The sequence below is a fragment of the Cheilinus undulatus genome, linkage group 15 (genome assembly GCF_018320785.1).
Source record: "Cheilinus undulatus linkage group 15, ASM1832078v1, whole genome shotgun sequence".
NCBI lineage: Eukaryota > Metazoa > Chordata > Actinopteri > Labriformes > Labridae > Cheilinus > Cheilinus undulatus.
In genome coordinates, this window is record NC_054879.1 from 8,363,070 (window position 1) to 8,385,569 (window position 22,500).

The 22,500-nt window shown below is 40.5% G+C and overlaps 1 protein-coding gene across 1 annotated transcript in view; it reads right to left on the reverse strand.

The window, feature by feature from the left end:
- The window catches only part of hdac4 (histone deacetylase 4), a 244,157-nt gene that overhangs the window by 152,186 nt on the left and 69,471 nt on the right, over positions 1 to 22,500 (reverse strand). The window contains exon 3 of the mRNA XM_041806611.1: positions 3,571 to 3,633. Within this exon, the coding sequence (XP_041662545.1) occupies positions 3,571 to 3,633 (63 nt within the window). The remainder of the gene's footprint in view (positions 1 to 3,570; positions 3,634 to 22,500) is intronic.

Genomic DNA, 22,500 nt, shown 5'->3' on the forward strand with positions numbered 1-22,500 from the left:
GCTGAAGAGGTTAAGAACCACTGAGCTAAACTATCCCTAAAGCTAGCCTTTCATGTTGACAGATAAGTAGTGTCTGCCTGTCAAGCTATCTGTCAGTCAAATGAGATGTGCCAATCAGTGCTCAGTGAGATATTTCCTAGATATACTCGAAACGATTGTGGTACAAAAAAATCACAGTGCAGTGTGTGCTCATAAAGACATTAGCAAATGAGACGTGTTTCATTTTTTAAACCAGGCTGTAAACATTTATTTCTAGTTTAAAAAGCGGCTTTTAATGTGTTGAGTACGGGACTTCAGGTGTTCCTGCAGCCAGCCTCAAGTGGACAATCGTGATATTGCAATTTTTTGCACTTCCGCATTGGCTTCATTTTTCAGGACCAGAGGCTGCTACTTGGTTCTGACACAAATGTCACACCTGGGCGGGTTTTTCTGGTGTGTATCCCTATTGGCCCATGAGTTTTTGAATGACAGCTGAGTCACTCTGGGTGCACAGGGAGATGTTGTTAAGATCCCATCTGGTAAATTTAAGAAGGAAACCAGCGGACTATTGTTTTTACATCAGTTCGACTGAATCATTTATGCTTCATGAAGTGTAACTATTGATCATTATTGATTATGCTTTCAAAATAGACCCCAAATATAACCCTGCAGAGCAGAGTGGCACTTCTGGAATGCACAGGAGACAGACCGATACACATCCTGCGGAACTGCAAAGGCTTAACCGGAGAGGGAGTGATTTTCTCTGGAGAGCACTTCGTGTCATCCCAGCGCAGACCAGTATGTGAAAATTGAGGGTAAATAACGACCGTCTCTAAGCCTTTTTCTATCTGCTTGGCAAGGTCAGGAGATCTATTAAGTATAAGCAAAAGTAAAGACAAAATATTTATAAACCTAATTCTAAAAGCAGCATAAACTGAAGAAAAAAATCATTAATATCATACACCTCTGCAGTTCACCCATCTGACACCATCTTTCAAAATGTGTTGACATGTGTGACAACTGTGATACTTTATTAAAGCTGGTCTGAAAGAAACTATTTATAGTGTTTCTTTAGTACATTTTCAGTCCAAGTGATGAAGCTTTTATCTAAATTCCTAAAAGGCTGCCCTCAAAATTTTCACCCCAGACTCTCCAAGCATAAAGTAGCTCAAAAGGAGTGAGACTATGTGTACAACTTGTCAGTGTGTTTATGCATATGTGTGTCACTGCTGCGAGCACAGAAGCATGCCATTAACAGGGGAAGGCTTCAGGTCTTGGCATCTCTATCTGTGACATCATTGCTGCATCAGCATTTCCTCCCTCCACATGGGACAAACATACCGCTTGTGGGTTTATGACATGCTGATGTGGCGTGATCTTCCCACGTTCCTGTCAACAAGAGCGCAAAGTTCCAACAAACTGTCTCTTTTCACATCTACTTTGGCGTTTGCACACATGTGCGCCGGCATGTGCGAGGTGAATTCTAAAAGGAGCCGCGCACTGAATAATGTATTGCCATTTACTAAAAACAACATGCGGCGTCAGCGGGTGGAAATGATTACACACTCAAGAGCAAATGATAAGTTTCCTCATAAACAGGCACTGACGGAGTGTGTTTCTGGGCTGTGCATCAGCCTGCTAAGGTGACCGCGTTATCACCAAATCACAAACCACTCTGATGTTCTGCATCACCTGTGGTGCATTACACATCAGTTAAGCAGAGGACATGACGGCATCCATCACTCAGCTCTGAGTGAGTGAATCCTGGAGCTGCTGAGTAGGGAAGCACCAAAGTTTAAGTGCTTCTATAAATAAATTAACACCTGGTGTTTTTGCACTGGGCTTTCTAGAGGTCACATGTTCATATGTATCAGTACGGCTACCATGGCGGTGGATTTTAAAGATATGGCACTGATAACCATGTGAGTTCAACTACAGCACAGCACCATTTCCTGAAGTGCTGGAGTTTTCTCCCTAACACCTGGCACACACTGAAATATTTTTAAAATGTAATGGAAATCCTGCACAGTCAAACACATTTAGAGTGATGTAGCTGGGTGTTGGCTACTTCCTACATCCACTGTAGTAGCTATTTCAGTCCATCTCCTCTCCTAGTCAAAGGAGACGGACTGAAACACTTGTGTTGTTGCCACAAATCAACAAGTTGCTGCTCCATTTCTGACATTCATCTAACTTTATTCTTCACGTTCACCATTGTCGCTATGGCTGTGTTTGTTGTGCTTCCTTCTTCAGTCAACTCACTTCCTGTTCAGCCATTGTTCCTTACACATAACAATCCAGAGCGTCTGCTCGGCTTTTCTTGGTGTTCTCCCAATCAACAACATCTCTAATCATGAATATCGAACCTGTTTAATACTTTCAATTTCAAACCAGAGTGGCTCTGAACATCTTCCAAACAGATTTGGAAGAGTAAAAAAATAACACTACAACAATTCAGCCCCCAGGAAGATCTAGCAAGACAATCATTGGTCCATCAGATGATCAAGCAGTCGCAGATTTGGTCATAGAGAGGGGATCTGACCCAAAAAACAGCTCAATTACCTTACACTGTGTAAGGCTGGCAGCACACAGGATGATTCTTCAATCTTAACAGGTTTTATAAATGCAGGAAACCACAGACATGAGATCTGTTTCCACCATTTTTTTCTAGTATATTCCTCCGAACGTACCAGACAATCTGAAACTTGTGATCAAACATGATTTCAGAGGAAACACAAGAATGAAAGACAACTGAAATCAGCAGCTGGCGTCCCTGGCGGGCATTCTGTTTTGCAATGAAAAACAAAAAAAAAAGGAAAGGATTATAACTGAAATCCTGGCTAAGGAGATGGTCTAGAGGTGTTTATGTTCACAGCTATGTTTGTGAGCTGTAGAGTACATAACATCTGGTCGGTGGCACTTCACTGTCTGCTCACTCTCATTGGCTGTTGCTGGTAACGTGTCCAAAGCAGCCAAATCTGAACTCATTAATGACAAACATGTCTGACTGTATTTATGGCAGTAAAATGACTGTAATGACACCACACACTCGAGGATAATTTAGACAAGAAACCCGTTCCAACAAGCCTTGAGTCGGGACGTGCCCCTGATCCCTGGGTGGGCAATATTATCATGTGTACAGTTAAACTGCATGAAAACAGGGCAAAAAACAGACGTTTTTTCCCTCAGATTAGATTTAACCAATCAAATGCTGAATGTGCTCTAGTGAAGATTCAGTGGGATCCGAAAGGTGTCTCATTAAAAAAAAAAAAAAAAAAAAAAATTTAACCATGTTATTTGCTCTATCTTAATGATGCTTAAAATATCCTATGGCATCTCCTCAAGCATTCAACCTGGAATTCATCCCCCTGCCACGAAGAGCACCAGCTATCCTTTTCTTCCTTTCTGAATGTATTTTATTGGCTTTATCAGTGTTTACTGCTTTTCAGTCAAGGTGCAAAACGTTCAGGTCCATAAGGGTTTTCATTTAAATTATTGATTTTTGGGGGCGATGAAAGGATCAAATTTCCAACAATCATCCATCAACTCATCAGTCCACAAAAACCTAACAGATGAAAACTGATTTCTTACCAAAATGGTTGTTTGAAGCTGGTTTAAGAAGCTCCAGAGGCTGCTCCTTGCTGGCCAAGCTACCTGTTAGAGAGAAGAAAAGAAAAACTTTAATACGGAATCAAAATCAGCTTCTGAGTCAATCAGCATTTACAGCTAGCAAAAAAAAAAGAGGCAGAGACTAAGGAAGGAGATGTACTGTCTGTTTCACTTGTATTTGAGTCCAGCTGTGTCACAAGCAATCTTGTCAGACTCACCTTTATATGACAGGTTACCGAAGGACACCACTAGGGGGCACATCAGAGAGCTCAGATTTTATACAACTACCTGAGGTGTGGGATGTAAACTACAATCATGGCAACAGGGGTGATGGTGATAATTCTTAGAAAAACAAAAAAAAAAACAGGTTCAGAGAATACCATCTGCCCCATCTGCTCTCAAAACTATAGTAGTGTTTTTGCGTAAATAAGTGGCCGTGTTAACTGGTGACTTTGGTCACAGTGAAAGCCATTGGGCTTAGATATACAGCAAGTACATCTCCAGCCTTACTGGCAAAGTGATTGAGAAACCAAGAGCTTGAGGAGGGACGGGAAATGGAAGAAATCCAGTTAGACAGCTCGGATGCTACAAATGTATTGTATTTTGACCCACAGTGGTGAAATTTCAGGGATTTTGAATGTCCGACAAAAACTAAATTACATTTTAGTCTAGTTTTAGTCATCTTATCGAAAACTATACCTACTCTTAGTCAGGTTTAGTCATCAAATCTATTTTTTGCCCATCTTAGTCTTGTCTTTTTCACGGAAAAAGGCTGTTGATGAAAATTTTTAGCCATTGTTTTAGTCAACAAAATTAACACTGTTCTTCTGAGTTCAGTGATTTCATGTATAGTACTGTGACAGGATGCCACCTGCTGAATATTCCCCAGTCGACTATGATATTATAGGAAAGTTGTAACTTTCATGAACGGCAACTTGGCCACGAAGAGGAAGACCACACAAAATCACAGAGCAGGTACATGACTGTCATTGCGCATGGTGACCTTCCACTGACATGAATGTAAGCCCATAAACTGCAGAGGGAGCTCCACAAAAACCGTTCCCATGGCAGAGCAGCTGCATAAAAGTCTCACATCACCAAATCCACTGCCAGGCATCAGATGGAGTGGTGTAAAGCACAGCGACACTGGACTGTGGAGCAGAGGAAACATGATTTTCAGGAGGTGAGATGGCTCACTCCTCATCAATTTTCACACTTGAAAGCAATGCAATATTCATGTTCAGCAAGTAAACACACATTCCAAGACACATAAAGTTAATTCCTCTGGCGACAAACATGGGTGCAGGACCCTCAGTAGGCAGGTGCCCTTAAGAAGCCTGAAATTATCATTTTTTCTTAGTAATTTATGTCATTATTGGATCAAAGGCATCCAAATGAATTGGTCAATGGACAGAGTTTTTTAATAAAATAGAGTAAAATAAAACACCAGGGAGCCCCTGCTCTACCCTTCGAAATGTCCAAAGAAAGTTAAAACAGTGGAGGTGAAGAAAGCAGCAACAGAGAGCAAGATGAGGATGAAGGAGAAGAAAGCAGGGACAGAGAGCAAGAGGAGGATAAAGGAGATGAAAGCAGGGACAGAGAGCAAGAGGAGGATAAAGGAGATGAAAGCAGGGACAGAGAACAAGAGGAGGATAAAGGAGATGAAAGCAGGGACAGAGAGCAAGAGGAGGATAAAGGAGATGAAAGCAGGGACACAGAGCAAGAGGAGGATAAAGGAGATGAAAGCAGGGACAGAAAACAAGAGGAGGATAAAGGAGATGAAAGCAGGGACAGAGAGCAAGAGGAGGATAAAGGAGATGAAAGCAGGGACAGAGAGCAAGATGAAGATGAAGGAGATGAAAGCAGGGACAGAGAGCAAGAGGAGGATAAAGGAGATGAAAGCAGGGACAGAGAGCAAGAGGAGGATAAAGGAGATGAAAGCAGGGACAGAGAGCAAGATGAAGATGAAGGAGATGAAAGCAGGGACAGAGAGCAAGAGGAGGATAAAGGAGATGAAAGCAGGGACAGAGAGCAAGAGGAGGATAAAGGAGATGAAAGCAGGGACAGAGAGCAAGAGGAGGATAAAGGAGATGAAAGCAGGGACAGAAAACAAGAGGAGGATAAAGGAGATGAAAGCAGGGACAGAGAGCAAGAGGAGGATAAAGGAGATGAAAGCAGGGACAAAGAGCAAGGTGAGGATGATAGAGAGTAAGAGAGCAGGGACTTTGCTATGCTTCTAACTCTGTGGTAACAGTCTGGGGAAGGCCCTTTTCTATTCCAACATGACTGTTCCACAGTGAACAAAGCAAGGATTATAAAAAAATGGTTTGATGAATTTGGTGTGGACAGAGCCCTGGCCTCAACCCCACCCAGCACCTTTAGGACGAACTGGATCGGAGGATGCAAGCCAGGCCTTCTCGTCCAATATCAGTGCCTGACCTCATAAATGCTCTACAGAATGAATGGGCACAAATTCCACACTCCATAATCGTGTGGAAAGCCTTCCAAGAAGAGTGGAAGCTGTTCCAGCTGCAATAAGGGCACCAACTTTGTATACATGTATTTGAATGCAATGTCTTTGCAGTCCCTGTGTAGCTTTTCAGCAAAGTTAGAGCTGGAGGGAGAAGACATTTAAAACAGTTACAGAAACAGAACATTGCACAAATGTAAAAAGAGATCTCTACAAATGACCATTTATGAAATACGCTATGCCAAGTCTTCTGTTCTCCCCTACGTCGCCCAATTATCTCCAAAAACTGCTGCAACAATTGAACTCCCAATTAGTGAATCCTCACAATGCTGTGAATAACTTTTGATGAGTTCAATGGACTAAGCTTGTGTGAAGCTCCAAAGGAAAGATGATTTTTCCCCTTCAACTACTGAAAGTTATTAAAACACAAAATGGACTTGAAAGGCTGTATTCATGTAGAGCTCTGACCTGGATTTGGCTTTAAAAAGGGATGACTTGATTTGAAAATAAAACTCCATTTCCAAAAAAGTTGGGGCGCTGTGCAAGAGGTAAATAAAAAAAGAATTTAATGATTTGTAAATCTCATAAACCCATATTTAATTCACAATAGAACATGAACAACATATCAGATGTTGAAACTGAAACATTTTACCATTTCATGAAAACATGATCTCATTTTGAATTTAATGGCGGAGCAACAAATCTCAAAAAAATAGGGACGGTGTCGTTTTTATGAGATTTGTAAATCTTTGCATTTTTTATTTACATTTTTCAGTGCCCCTACTTTTTTGGAATTGGAGTTGTACGACAACTGAAACTTTTTTATCTGAGATAAAATCGAGCTGCACATGCTGTAGCAGGCAAGGTATAATTCTAGTTTGAGATAAAGCTGGAAAAACTCTACATACAACATCCTGAAGATTGGCAGCTGGTTGGGATGGTGGGGTCAGTCATCCTGCAATTATCACCACTTTCAGAAAGCAGCCGTTCTTCGAGTCACATATTTCTAACTTTTCTATACTCAGTGGGTGTCAGACAGTGCAAGCACAGTGGGATGTATTCAAAGTTCACTGAAGAATGTGTGCTAGACAAATAACTCGAAAACTGACAAACAACTTTGAAAGACTGCTACAGTAAAAATCTGACGGCATCTCGCAGGAAAACAAATCTCACCCAGCAGCGCCGTGGCTGAGGAGTGGAGGCAGACTGAAAGGAAACTAAGAGTGCTGGGAAGGGAAAATGTGAGCGGAGGCCATGTGCTGTGTCACACATGAACGCGCAGCAGCACATGACATCCCCACCACTACTATGGATTTTTATTTTTCTGGGTTGCTAGGCGCTATTTTCAGCCTAAGCAGACTGCTCCATGATTAATACATGGCAGAGGGAGGGGCTGAATTAAATATTCATATCTTACACACAAACACACCAAATGCATACGCTTCTATTTTATATCCCAGGCATAGCTTTCTTTGTTTCTTTCTTTCACACAAACACATATCTAGTGCAGACAACTAACAAAATTACCAAGATCACATCCCCGTCTGCAGTAAGGGGAGCGTAAACCTCTCTGATACTCTCTATAGAAGGAGGAAAAATAGAAAAAAGAAAGCCGGTTTTGTGATGAAAGGGTATCTCAGTATATGAAGGCTGAATGTTTGTGTGAGTGTCAGTAGGGTGGCAGTGGCAGATGGCAGAAAGACGACACCAGAGTTTGATAAGCGAGAGACAGGCCAAGCAATCACACACTCAAAAGTGGATGTGGGCGTTCATCATCTTCGCTGCACTTGCAAATAGCCGCCTTTATTTTTCATTTTGCTCCACAAAACCCTCCACAGGGACTTCTTGCATCCTCTAAATTAACAACTGCTTCATGTCAGCACACGCCGTAGACAAAAACAGAAGGAAGAATGTATGGATGTGTATATTTATCTCTGTGTGCTCAGGGAACATATTTCATGGAAACCAGGCAGGTTTATTGGTCGTCCACCCATGACTGAGCAGCGGATTATGACCTCCAACGCCTGGAGAGGAAGGCAGGTCAAACGCTTTCAGCCTTAGCACACAGTGATGAGAGAAAATCGCCATGGCAACCACAACAAACAAATATGCAGAGGGAGAGAGAGGACACCATACTGCAGAGAGCTGGGTTCTGTTAAACTGAGATGCAGTAAAACAATTGGATTTCCTTAAATATGCAAAAAGTTTCAACAGTTTTTAGTCAAACAGTCAATTCTAAACAAGCATACCACTGCCAGAATCAGGCCAAAACCTCCTATCTCAGTTTTTCTTGGTTTTTTTGTTTTATAAATCAGTGCTATAGGTCACCTTTTACATCTGCCAGTGAGCTTTGCACCCTTTAAACCAATCAAAGTGTCACGTTTAATACTGGCTATGACCATTCAGAGTTAAAATGTTTGAAAAAGACCTGTGAGAAGTGGTGATTTTGGAAATCTGAGGTTATGGCCTGATGTCAGCATCATGCAAAATGAAATAATTGGATCCAAAAACCATAATACAGGATGTAGGGCTAAAAGCGTTAAGATTTCAGTTACTGTTGTTGTCATTTATTTCATATTATGAAGACAGCCTTACTCTATATCCCTTTAAGCCGTCCTTTATATTCAAAGTTAATCTGATACTTGTTGATGACTACAAAAACGGGAGAGAATTTTTTTGAAATAAATATGTCACTCAAAAAAAGTAAAATGTACTTTTTTCTGAGTCCATCACCAGAGTTGCAGAAAAAAAGATGACATTATGCTGGAGTCAAGTTTTAACCTCACCCACTTAAGTTTTAATTCAGCTGCCTTCTCTGATGAGCTTGTGAAGCTGGCTGGCTGTGTGTTTTCCTGCGCGTGTCGTGTCAGTCTGCTTTCACACAAGAAGCGAGTTTGCTGCATGTTAGCCACATCTCTAAACTGGGCCTTCACTTTGAAAAGCACAAACCAGAAGTGCACTCATACTGTGTTTGTCCTACCTGTGACATATTCTACCAGTGTGGAAACAGAAAGCTTCATTAATAGCAGAAGTTTAGAGAACAACTTTATTAAACAGGCACATCTTTCAAAAACACAAGAACTAGGCCTCGGTCACCAATCATTAAAAGGGATGCATTAGTCAAACCACACAGAAGTTTCAACCTGGCAGCAGACAGACTGACCTGTGTGAACTCCTCAGGTGTGTCTCTCGACTTCGTTATTTTTCGTTGTAGAAAGAATTTGTTCATGCCTTCCCCTAGGGCAGGGCGATATATTGAGTATACTCGAAGACAGAGCTGGGTCAGCGGATGCTGAGGTGCATAGTGGGCAGAGTTTGCCAACTTTCTGCAGAGTCAATCACTACAGACTTCCCAACTTCATGTGGCCTTCAGATTAGCTCAAGAACAGTGTGTAGAGCGCTTCATGGAATGGGTTTTCATGGCTGAGCAGCTGCATCCAAGCCATACGTCACTCTGGAGTGACAAATCACGCTTCTCCATCTGGCAATCTGATGAATGAGTCTGGGTTTGGTGGTTGCCAGAAGAACGGTACTTGTCTGACTGCATTATGGTGTGAGGTTGTTTATCAGGAGCTGGGCTTGGCCCCTTAGTTCCATTGAAAGAAACTCTGAATGCTTCAGCAAACCAAGAGATCTCGGACAATTCCATGCTCCCAACTTTGTGGGACTGGTGCACAGTCCTGTTCCAACATGACTGTGCACCAGTGCACAAAGCAAGGTCCATAAAGACATGGATGAGAGAGTTTGGTGTGGATGAACTTGACTGGCCTGCACAGAGTCTTGACCTGAACCCGATAGAACACCTTTGGGATGAATTAGAGCGGAGACTGAGAGCCAGGCCTTCTCGTCCAACATCAGTGTGTGATCTAACAAATGCGCTTCTGGAAGAATGGTGAAAAATTCCAATAAACACACTCCTAAACCCTGTGGAAAGCCTTCCTAGAAGAGTTGAAGCTGTTATAGCTGCAAAGGGTGGACTGACATCATATTAAACCCTATGGATTAAGAATGGGATATCACTTAATTTCATATGCGAATCAAGGCAGGTGAGTGAATACTTTTGGCAATATAGTGTATCAAAATCTAAGCATCCAAAAGGCAAAAAATAAAGAAATAAATCTGTGCTTTATTTACAGTCCAGTCCATAACAACCAATTCTCTAGGTTTGGTGACCTCATTTAATGCCAGACAAAATGTCTGGGGATCACCAGATCTGTTAGGGTTCATCATCTAGAAACCATGAATCTTTAAAGCAGTCATGAAAATACCCTCTGTATTCTCAGACATTTCAGTTTAGTCTGACTCCCTGACACTTCCATAAAGCAGGCATGCTGTCAGCATGGCTAAATACCATTTTGGTTCCATCTCATTAATCAATGACTTACATGTGAAATCCTGCATAATCCTCCAGTCATCCACTGCTCATATTTACGTCTTCCACCTCCTGATATACTGTACCCCACGTCATAAATGTTAGTACGCCTGTATGAACTGTCATCTTTTCAAACTGTGCGAACAGCCACTCATTTTCCTTCAAAGCGCTCTTGTCCTTTCTAAACACGGTACTCATCCATCCGTCTGCGTCACCGTCTCAGTCTGATTGAACTGTTTTACCCTCGACAGTACAGCTATTATCCTTCGTTACAGCAGAGAGAGATGATAAAGTTCAAGAGGGATGAGACACGCAGGTTTATTAGATGGTTTCTATGGAGATAAATAATGAACATACACTCAGGCATCGTAACAAGTGTTTCAATTTGTTATTATAAGTCATATCCTTTGGGTTATAGTCACAATAACAGCCCTAATTCTTTTACAGACTCTAGGCTACACTGATGTGTTAACCTATGTGACCTGTACCATATGTTTACCCCTCAGTTAATCATATATCATTTCTCCACTAACATGTATGGCCACAAACACCAAGAGAAAGCACAAACATGCCTCAAAGTCTTTTAGATGTGTCATCATATCCTCCTTGTACCAGCCTAAGTAAGAGCGCTGACAGACTTTCTTGTGGACGGACATACGTGATCACCACATGGAAAAGGAAGAGAGAGTGCCAAGTTACCGACGTCTGGCAAGAGGACAATTTGGCTCTGAGGCGAGCAGGAAGCAGGAGAGCCTGCTTCAGTGAGTACACACCCGGTGTTCAATGGTGAGGAGAAGCCTTTCATGATGTAGGAGCATTCATAAAAACAAACCAAAGACAAAAAGCTGAATGTAAAGACCACTGATCCTCCTGCTTCTCTAGATGATAAAAAAAATACCAAGTCGCCATGTTCTCGCCCACCTTTTCCTCCACCTAACATCCAATCATCACAGCAGAGAGCCTCAAATGCCAACCTGTCTCCTCCACAACATCTCAGTCTGGTGTATTCTCAGCCCACCGTATCTGCCTCAGAGTTCTGCCATACTCTGCTCTGCCAACTATGCCATCCTGTCTGCCGAGGCTTCACCAAAATTGCCCTTCTGCTGCAACCAAACCCAGAGCCAGTCTGAGAGTGTGCCAGCAGCTCCAACCTGTCACTGCCACTCCAAACCAGAAGATAACCTACTGGGAAGCCAATATATGAGGAGACTTAATCCAAAACGAGATCTCCATCATGTGACTGAAAACCAAATTAACTACTTCTAACAAGTCAATACACTGTGACTGTGCCACTCCTGGTTTCTGTCTACATGGCAGATTCCTGATTGGGAACTAAGTTTTAGATCTAAACTATCTTTGGGAATGAAGTAGTTGGCCAGTATTAGTAATTCATTAGCCTTTGAAGAAGTTTCTCTAACCTGGCTCTGGTAGACGTAGAATTTCTGTGTGGCCTTGAACCTCAGAACCACACTTGTAGGTGCCAGGCTGTAAAACGCGTCCTGCTGCCTTGTTAATAGCTGTGAGTGGAGCAGCAACAAGCACAGCCAAATCTCTACACCAAGAGTTGACTGTGGAGCTCAAGAAAAGACTCACCTGGGGAGAAGCAGGGGTGGATAAAGTGCTCGACTGTTTTATCCAAGTCAAAGTACAGTTACTCTGGTTAAAGCGTACAGTAGAGCTGTTCAGTAGAAAATGATCTGTCCTTATTGGCCAGAAGAACAAGGGAATACAGATAACCAATCAGGTTATTCAGGTAAAGTCACACCTCTGTAATAAAGTAGAAAACAACTGCTGTTTTGGGATGTGATGTGGAATTATTCTCTCACAATCACAGATGCAACATACTGGATTTTTTTCCAAAATCTCATGTGCCAAAATTTAAAAATCAATTTTAGCCAAAACAGATATTTAAATTAAGTTTAGACCCAAAATTTTGGACCTCCTGAGACCTGAGCTTTTGTCTGGAATGCATTTTTAGCTTCTCACACTTTTTTGGGATCAAGGCATAAATAGTTTGAAAGCTTAGCCTTATCTTTGAACAGGAATACATTATGACGAAACACAAATTCCCCAAATTTCAAAGAAATTACCTTAAACTTCTGTGAAAGATTCTCAAGCATATGTCAAAGCTTCCCATTAGAAGTACCCCAAATTGTCATTAAATATTCCTCAAATGTTAGTGAAACTTTACCATAAAGCCAGAATTTTTATATAAACTTCCCCCCAAAATCCCATGTAAATTCTAGAAAAAGTGTCAAAAAATCCCACAAAATCTCAAGCAAACTCACCAAAATGACCAAATGTAGTCCCCAAGATTCCATGAATGTCCAAAAAACATTGTAACAAATTCCCTGAATTTCCATGAAAATCTAGAAATACTTAAAACTTTGGTACCAAACCCCAGCCCCCCAAAGAATCAAATAGAATTACTAATACATTTCCCAAATTTACACATAAATGCCTGAAAAATTCAGTCAAAATTCCCTTCAACAGCCAAAAACATAAAAATTGCTAAAATTAAAAGATTTCATTATGTTTCTATAAATCCTTTTTTATATTGCACACTATATTGCATTAGAGGAGCCACTATTCTATTATGAACCTACTAAATAAGACTATTTTTACACTTATTTTTCATGTTTACAAGTGTTTGCTCTGAGGCTGTGTGCAGGATTAAACTCATGTAATCACTGCACCAACATTGCCTTGCTAAAAATCCCCTAATGGTGTTGTGGTTATGTTTACCAATGTAGAGAACTTCCCCTGGGCATTTTTAACCAGTGAGGACAACCACAGCCTTTGATTTTATTTTAACTTCAGCATCTTTTTGGTTGCTGTTGATGTGTGTACACGTTTGCCAACATGCAAACTGTTTGAGTGACTTTTGTAGCTGTTTTCATGGCTTCTTTGTACAAATATGAGAAGAGGTTGGAGGAAGACTACAGAGATTTTTGTGTGCATTGTCTATGTGCATGCTAGTTCACATTTAAACATTGGTACAAGTGTTTAGAAGCATTATATTTATGTATAAGAGTTTGTGTGTGTCAAACAGGATAAAAAACAAAATTACACTTAATTTATTGATGTCCATATTCTTTCTGTTTTTAGTGAAATAGATTTTATGTCAGAGTCCCTGACCTTCAATCCATCAGTCTCCCTATATCAGACACAATAAGTGCTCATACAGAGAGGCCATGTGGTCTGGCAGCAGGCAGGCAACACGAGGCCAGTCCATAGGGAGACAGGAGATCCCTGTGATACCTTATACTGACCCGCTGTGTTTGTGTTTGTGCATACTGCGAGGAAAAGGCTTGAATGTGCACTAAGAGGAACCGAGACATCTGTGGAGGAGCAGAGGGGTCACTGGATAGAGAGAAGGGCCTTTCTGTCTGTAAAAGCATTACACATGTGGACGTCACATGGCGGTGTCCTCTCACCGGTTATGCAATAGGTTGCAAATATTCTAATATACGCAAATGAAGGTCTACAGCAGACACGGACACCACTCAGGCAGAGAACAGCTCCTGTGATTGGTCTGGACTCTGGCTCTTCAGTAAAGAGGGTAATTCTTCTTTGTGATCTGAGTACAGCAGCTGAGTGTCAGGCTCTGTCACATTTTACAAATCACATTTTAACAGAGAACCAAAAGCTGTCTTTTTGTAATCAAAGGACAAGAAAAGGTCACCATATTTGTTGTGTGACTAAAACGGTTTTGTAAAGTTTGTGTGAAGACAAATCAGAAAATCTTCTAAGCTAAAATCATAACACCTCTGTTTGTTGTGGCCATGAGCTTAAGCCAAAGCATTCATTACATGCAGTGGCAATGTTTTCACACTATTTATGTTCACTTTGGTGTGTTAGAAGATAAAAAGCATAAGCCCACACATAAACGTACTAATACAAAAAGTAAAAAAAAATGTTCTGCACCCACATCAGTGGTTTCCAACCTTTTATCCTCTCTATCTAAGAAGCTAAGCCCCCCAGGACTCACTTGGAAAATAAAACATCAATTTAAATTGTTTTCATTGGCAAAATCTCAACATAATAGGCCCACATACACTTGTTCTTGACAAAATATCTTTTTTTTTGGTGTATATGAGCACTCTAGAAAAAAAAATACAGTGGATCTGTTAATTTTCAAGAAAAATACTGTTTAAACTAATTCTAAAGTTTAAGAAGTTGTTAATTTACAGGGAACAAGACTAGGTTAAAATCTAGTATATGGCTCTGCTGCACGTCAGATGGTTCAGGCCTCCACGTTGTCCATTAAGCCCTGATAATTGGACACCTCATCGGGCGTTAACCCTTACATATTTCACAATCATCTGAGAAAGCTCCAACAGAAAGTGTTTGGGAAGGGCAGAACCTTTCCAAAATTCTCCAAAGGTAACTAAAGGAACGTTCTGTCAGTCACATTCATAGCAGGCCATTCAGAGCGACAAACGTTGATGTGCACATGCGCTACTTTTGAGCTGACATGTTAACCCTGCCTTAGATTGTCAGTGGTGGATCTTCATGGTGCTATTTTTAATTATAGTCTTAGTTTTAGTCTTTCAATGAAATGCATTTTAGTTTTAGTCACATTTTAGTCATTTCTATCATTTTTAGTTTAAGTCTAGTTTCAGTCGACAAAAACTCCAAACATTTTAGTCTGTACTTTTAGTCCAAGCATTTATTTTCTTGCCTAAATCTGGTGCCAAATCATGGTAGTGTGTTCTCTGCCCCCAGCCAAACCTGGGGTCCCTGCTTTCTACAGCTGATCTAGTTGCAATAAAGAAATGTTAAGTTCTGACCAAAGTGCCGCTGTGACTAAGTCTGAGTTAGTCACTCTACCAGCTATTGTATACAACCACTCACACAACTAGCTTAACCCTTTACCCGGTAACTCTCACAAACTCATGAAGAAGCAGGTCAGCAGGAGACCAAAAATATCTTTCCCATCGTAAAATGCTTGTAGGGTTGTTCTTATTCTTTATTTCATACAGAAACACGGTCCTGTTTTAGTAAAACTGACACTATGCTGAAGCTACATCCAAGGTAATCACCACAGTAGAGGCAGCCATTACCGACAGCTTTAAGTACAAGTAAACACTGTCCATACTGCAGCTCTGTATGTATGGCTCTGAAAGCATCGTTACTCAGTTAGACACCAGCGTCTACCCTTTAAACATCAAGTACATTTGCACAAAGGCCAGATTTAGTCTCAACAGAAACTCCGGGGGCCGGACATTCAAATACACAAAAAATAAATTAACATTTTGGTCTGATTGAAATATTATTCTAGTATTTGTATTTTCCTTTAAACTACAGAACATCTTTAGTCATTACCAGTGAGATCTATCCCTATTATCTATAATGCAGCAGGACACAAGGAGACAGGCCTGACAACAGGACCCATGAAAATCCAAGCGAATGGCCCTCAATTTGTCATTAAGCGCCAATATTAACCCATTTTTTGCATGATTTTAACCCATTTTGAACCACTTTCCTGCATGTTTTATCCCTTGTGCCACTCTTTTATCCATCTTTGCCACTTTTCTTCTATTTTTGCTACTTTTTAACCCCTTTCATTACATTTTTTCAACATTTTTTGCAACTTTAAAACCCCTTTTTCCCACTTTTAACCCGTTGTTGATACTTAATGACCCTTTTACCCATTTTTTTTTGAAAGATTTAACCCCCTCTTAACCACTTTTCCTGCATGTTTTATCCCCCTTGTGCCACTCTACTATCAATTTTTGCCATTTTTTCTACTTTTGCCACTTTTTAACCCTGTTTCATTACTTTTTTCCACTATTTTTTGTAACCAATTTTTGATACCTTTTGCCCCTTTTTTCCTCTTTTACCAATTTTTGTCAAGTTTAACCCCTTTTCACAACTTTTTGCTGCCAATTTTTGCAGCACAACCTTAACGCTTTTTTAAATATCTACCAATTATGACAGTAAATTTCTATAAAAACAGATCAAATGGTAAGTCATTCTAAAACTATTTCAATGTTGTTTGTGGGATGGATTTAACAGCTGCATACAGTTAAAGCCAAAGGATACTCTTAAAATTTTCTTTTCCTCCTGATCTGGATTTAATGATCTTTCAGGGGCCGAACAGGAAGCTTTGGGGGGCCTGATGTGGCCTCCGGACCGCCAGTTGATGATCAGTGCTTTAAACTGTTATAACCACCCCTCCCTCTCTTTTCCAGTCCGGTTCTGTTCCCCTTTAACTTCATCCAAAGAACTAACATTAAACCAACTCCCTGAGTTCAACCTTGCAGGAAAAAAATGGTGCATGCTAAAGTGGAAAGGAGACAAATAGAAACTGGACACAGCAGGCTGTGAACCAGCAGAGTTAATGACACCTTCTGTGTCTGTTTTGACAAGAACCGTGTTCTCTGTGTGTATCTGTGCCTGGAATATGGGTGTGATTCCCAACATGTCCCGTCATGTTGAATCATGTTAAGTGTGTGTTTCAGCCACCAGCTTCAACGATCAGCATGAGTGTGTGCTTCTTTCAGAGGCCTGTGATTACTTTGTGACGCTCTTAACGCAGAGTGGGTGGATTCATGTTTAGGGTGGGCCAATGAGGTTTTAGCTTTTTAAATTCAATGTTTCTCTGAAGTTTCTTTATTCCAGAAAATTCCCATAATCCCTTGAATGGTATTTTAAGCTGCACTGATTTTTTGGCCCCTAGTGAAAAAGAAAAGACAGACAAAACCTATAACTCTCTTCAAAAGTAGCCATGGTAATTCCCCCAAAAGTCAGCATTTTGAATCCTTTATCCCATTTTACGTCAGAGCACAATATTCACCATAGATTGTGTTGGAGATTGATTACAACTCCTTTATTTAAGAAAAAAGCATCACCATTCCCTTTACAAAATAACAAATATGGCACACAGACGCAGACTCTGAGGAAGCTGTGCTGAACTAAGAGTCATGTTAGGATGCAGAGGTACTGTTATGTCTGTCTGAAAGATCTTTCTCTGTGAGAAAAAGCAAACACTTGTCTTGTTGACCTTGAACTGTAGGACAGAAAAGAAAACAAGAGTAAGCAAAGAGAGAGAAAAGGTAAGAAAGAGTTATGTTTGAGTTGAATACATGCAGGGCTCTACACAAACATCAGCTGTCAGCTGTTTACCCAACCATGGTCACTAACAGCCGTCCTCGTTTCTCCTATGTTGAATCCTAAATAGTTTGACTAACACATAAATGCATATGGTGACAGGATTTTGCAGCCTCAGACATAGCTTAAAGTCAATCAAAGGTTAGCTATGTCACACACAAAAGTATAAGTTAGGACTTCAAACATATAAGATTTGGGTTGCTATAAACTGACATTTCAAAATGATAGGAGAACATTTAAATCAAGCCGTTGGCTTCTATCCCTTTCTTTTGGCCTTCGTCTCATTTTTTATGACTTCTGAAGAGAGAAAGGAAATGTAGGAGTGAGTGGGGTAGACATGCATCAATACACCAACGCAAGGAGTGAAACCAGCTGCCAACACAGCAAGGATCGTAGCCGTTGTACATAGGATGCCACTTTTACCAACTAGGCTAAACCAATACTACATTAAATTACTAAAACTACCTTGTATTCAGGTTTTAAACTTTTCTGAGACTGTACGAGGAACCATAATAACCCATCCATACATCCATACATCTTCTTCCACTTATCCAGCGGCAGCAGGCAAAGCAAGTCCACCCAGACATCCCTCTCTCCAGCAATGTTTTCCATTTCCTCCTCCCAGTTAGATGTGCCTGGAAGACTTCCATAGGAAGGCGCCCAGGAGGCATCCTGATCAGATGCCTGAACCACCTCACCAGGCTCCTCTCGACTTGAAGGAGCAGCGGCTGAATGTCGAGACCCTTACGGATGTCTGAGCTCCTCACCCTATCTCACCATTCTCCTAACAAGCTTAGATCAAGCAATAAATCAAAAGCTTTCCGCTCAGCTCTCTCTTTATCACAACAGTACGGTACAGAACCTCTTTAGCAGTTTACTTTGAACTATTTAACTCTAATGTGACCTTCTTATTAAGTTACTATCACTGTGTTTGAGAGAACAGAAAGACTTCTTCATTTATAGTAAACATCAGTTAGGGTGTGATTATACTCCTGAATGTGTCTTATAATGTTGGAAATATCTGACTGGTTATAATTATTTTATATCAGGGTTATCCAAACAACAGCTCCTTGGCCAACTGTGACCCTTTTTCAATAAAATTAAGGTTATTTCTATTTAATTAGCAAACATTTGATTCATTTACATAAACAGGACACTCTTTTTTATGGTAAAATTAGTTGTAAGGTTAAAAAACGGAATTCCAAAAAAATAAAACGGAAAAAAACGGAATTTGGCAAAAAATAAAATGGATTTCATAGGGCCCTGGAATGGTTGGGATGGCACTCAATGTATGTAGAAATTTTCAGAAGATAACTGCAGCATGCAGGTCCATTTGGAGCTGTAAAGTACTAACTTTCCTCCATCCCCATTCATTCTTAATGGCTGTTCCCTGCTTCCTGCCCCCCATGGAGCATTCAGGTTCACGTGTTTGCAAACACCCTACGCTGATGTTAAACTGATGCATCTGTACATCCCTGCTTCAGACCACAAATTCAGTCACAAGCTATCCACTGACTGAGGTCAAAGTGACTTACTAAACCACATTCCTCTGGTCTTGTGTGCAGATGTGAGTTCCCAGGCTTGATTTAGAAAAGGGGGTTTAAACAAGCGTTCATAAGCACAATTCATTTTAATTTAGTCGTGCCACACTACAATACCAGAACCACAAAAAGCAACATTTGGAATCATACAGCCCAGTACACATAAATCTTCACTGACTTTATAGAAAACTTTTTTACTGCTTTCTTTGTACATCAAACCACTGATTTGATCATCTATTCCCTTTAATGTCAAACTTTAAAATCTAATATCCTCATAAAAAAATCACACTTCATAAAGACTTTCCTCCCACATTGAGTACATTTACAACCAAAGCAAACATAATCATAACAGATGGAAGGGTCATAATAAGAATTAATGATAATGTGTTACACAAACAGTGTTTGAGGGAAAGCTGAACCCAAAACAATAAAGAGTGCGACTAATTAGAGGAGTCCAGTTTAAAAGTGATGTGAAAACAAGGCCATGTGTTCGACTCAGGAAGTGCGTTAGCATTCCTGGAAGGAGAAATAACAGGTGCAGCTGCAAGACCAGTTGGTCAGCAGAAATAATCCAAACACATCTGCCTAACTGCACACAAGGAATAAATCCTGCAGAGAAGGGCGTAGGTGTCAGTTAGCAAATTTAAATCAGCGTCTGCAAAGCCTTTCTGTAAGCTGGAGTGGAAGAGTAGAGGAGAAACGGTAGCAGAGATTAGGGAAATACTGTAAGTGTGAAAGAGAAGTTTGAAGAAACTGCAGAGGGATATAGAAAAATAAGGAGTTAATAAGGAGGGTGTGAAATAATAGAGCTGGCCTTAGTGTGAGAGCAGGGAGAATGACTGCTCTGAAAGGTTGCAAAGGCTGTAAAACAAAGCTCCACCTTTTAAAAGATGAATATGAACCAGAGCATTATTATACAATAAGCCAGTGCATTCCCAGTAATTAGGAAGGAATTTCTTACATGTGGCTCTCTCTGACGTCAATCCTGTACCTTCCCAGAGTTTGCTTTCTCTTCCCCGGCGCTGTGAATGTTTAGCGTTAGACTGCTTTTGGCAAAGCTCCTGGACTTGGGTGCTAGGGGAGGTTTTAGGGGGGAGGGTGGGGTTTCTCTGCTTGTTTAAAAAGCAAGCAAGGATGAGCATGGTAACCTCAGTTCAAGTATTTGGCTCTCCTGTGATTCTGCTCTCTGTTTATGTGTGTGTTGGCTATTGCCACATCAGTAGAGCTGAGAGGTTTAAAAAGTTTGAGAGTGTTAGAGTCGAGTGCTGCAAAGTCAGGGGACTTCAGAGACACCTTAACAGATAGTTTCTAGACTGCAGTTCAAACGGGTTAGGGTTTGGGTTAGACTGACCCTATACCCTAAAGGGATGATTTAACATAAAGACAGCAATGTGCAAAAAGACATTTCTGTGCTGTAAGAGGATTTTTTGTCTCATTTTAGATGTGGTCATATCCAAAAGACACCGCTCTAAACTTAAGGTGAAAACATGCTGCGATATCAGTTATTTTTCAAAACAAAAGAAACCTCCCTCTCTAGGAGAGCATGTTTCACTTCACTTAGTGCAATACAAAGTCCAAGTTTAACACCTAACTATAGTATCTGGGTCACTGGGATCAATGTTTTGACTCAGTCTGTAATAAACTACTTAAAAAATGTCTGGGCAAGTAAAGAAACACTCGTCTTGAAACGCGTTCAAGAAATGATTCCTTCAGGTCCTGTTGATCCACTCATAGGCAGGCGGGATCTCCTGACGTCTCTTTTGTTTGCCACTCCTTGTAGTTTATGAATGCATCAATGCAATAAACCAAAAAGAAATGAACCTAAAGTAAGTAATAAGTAGTCAGTGTGAAAATTTAAATCTGTAACCACTTCACAGTGTGGGGTTAGAGGTCTGTCTGACTAAACCAGAGTCTTCAATGCCCGTGGAGTTTTGTACTGAGCTAAATGCTGATGTTATATGAGATTCTCACTGTAATAACTGGGCTTTAGAGCTCATCATCAAATGCAATAGAAGCTTATAATCTGCAGCGCAAAATGGGATCAAATTTCTAACATGTTTATATTAAGCAGTAATTATATTAAGACTAGGGATGTTCCGATACCATTTTTCCCTTCCCGATAAGATTCCGATACCAAGGTGTTGGGTATCAGCTGACACCGAGGACTGATCCGATACCAGTGTGAACTTTCTGGACTAACTGAGCAGAGTAAATTATTTTAGACCTTTATTTGACTCAACAAGTGGAATCATAATGTACAGCATCTCTGTGACCCTAAAATTGTTAATCTGCTGATTATTGAGTTTTACTGCTAAATATTAAAACAAAAGTAAAACAGGGGCTGCATCACAGGCTCTCTATATATTATGCTCTATCTGACGTGATAATAGAACAGCCTCCAACTAACTGACAGACCTCACAATGAGTACACGTTATGGCGGTTAGCATTCACGTTAGCAATTGAGCTAGTGGAAATAAAAGATCGTAACTCGATTAAAATAGATTAAAAAGTCATGCAATGTCGCGTTAACTGTTGTGGATTTGATCATTAAAGTCCCCAAAAGTCACACAAGTTCCAGGCTCGCTGAAAATGCTGCTGCACAGGATTCAAAGGCATCAGCAGTGTCAACGGGACAGCACAACAGCTAGCTTCAAGAGGAAAAACAAGTAAGACGCAACGATTTATGGTTCAAAAATTATTCAACTCCTGATATACTGTGTCACATCTTGTCTAAGACAGTGCTGGAAGGCATTTTAACAATCACATTTAGAGAAAAACTCATGCAGCCACCATTCTTTGCCGCTGCAGTGGGTCTTTTGGTTCTTCTTCACTGCTCTAAAACGGTAGCCTATGCATGATGTGCTTTCCAGCAGCAAAGAGGAAATGATTTCTGGTTTACAGCGTTAACATTTAGCAAGGCTAAACGAAGAAAAATATAAGCTATAAAGTAAAAAGATGGAGAATACCAGGGATGTCAAGGTGTATTTCATCCAACAGCAAATTTATTGGAGTACAAACATTAAAAAAACTTTAAATAACCAATCATCAAGAAACCAAAATTTAAGTGGCACATCGACACTCACATAAATCATTCAGAGCTGTGCCAAAGACTAGCTCTGCGGAAATCCATTAAAACTTCTGTTACACTTCAGCAGACTTCAACATGGCCAGACTTGTCTTGGTTTTCACACATTTGTCACTTCTTTTTTACCTGCTATTGTAGAATATGTGGCAATGTGGCAAGGTGACACCTTGTGGGTGTAGGTGATGGATATGGTGTAAGATGTGAGAAGATTCACCCAGACACAAAAGGAGCTGATCTACTGTTATGCTTTATTTCTTTAGTCAAGGATGTGTGTGTGTGTGTGTGTGTGTTTTAGTAAATTAACCTTATTATAAAAATGTGCTGTTT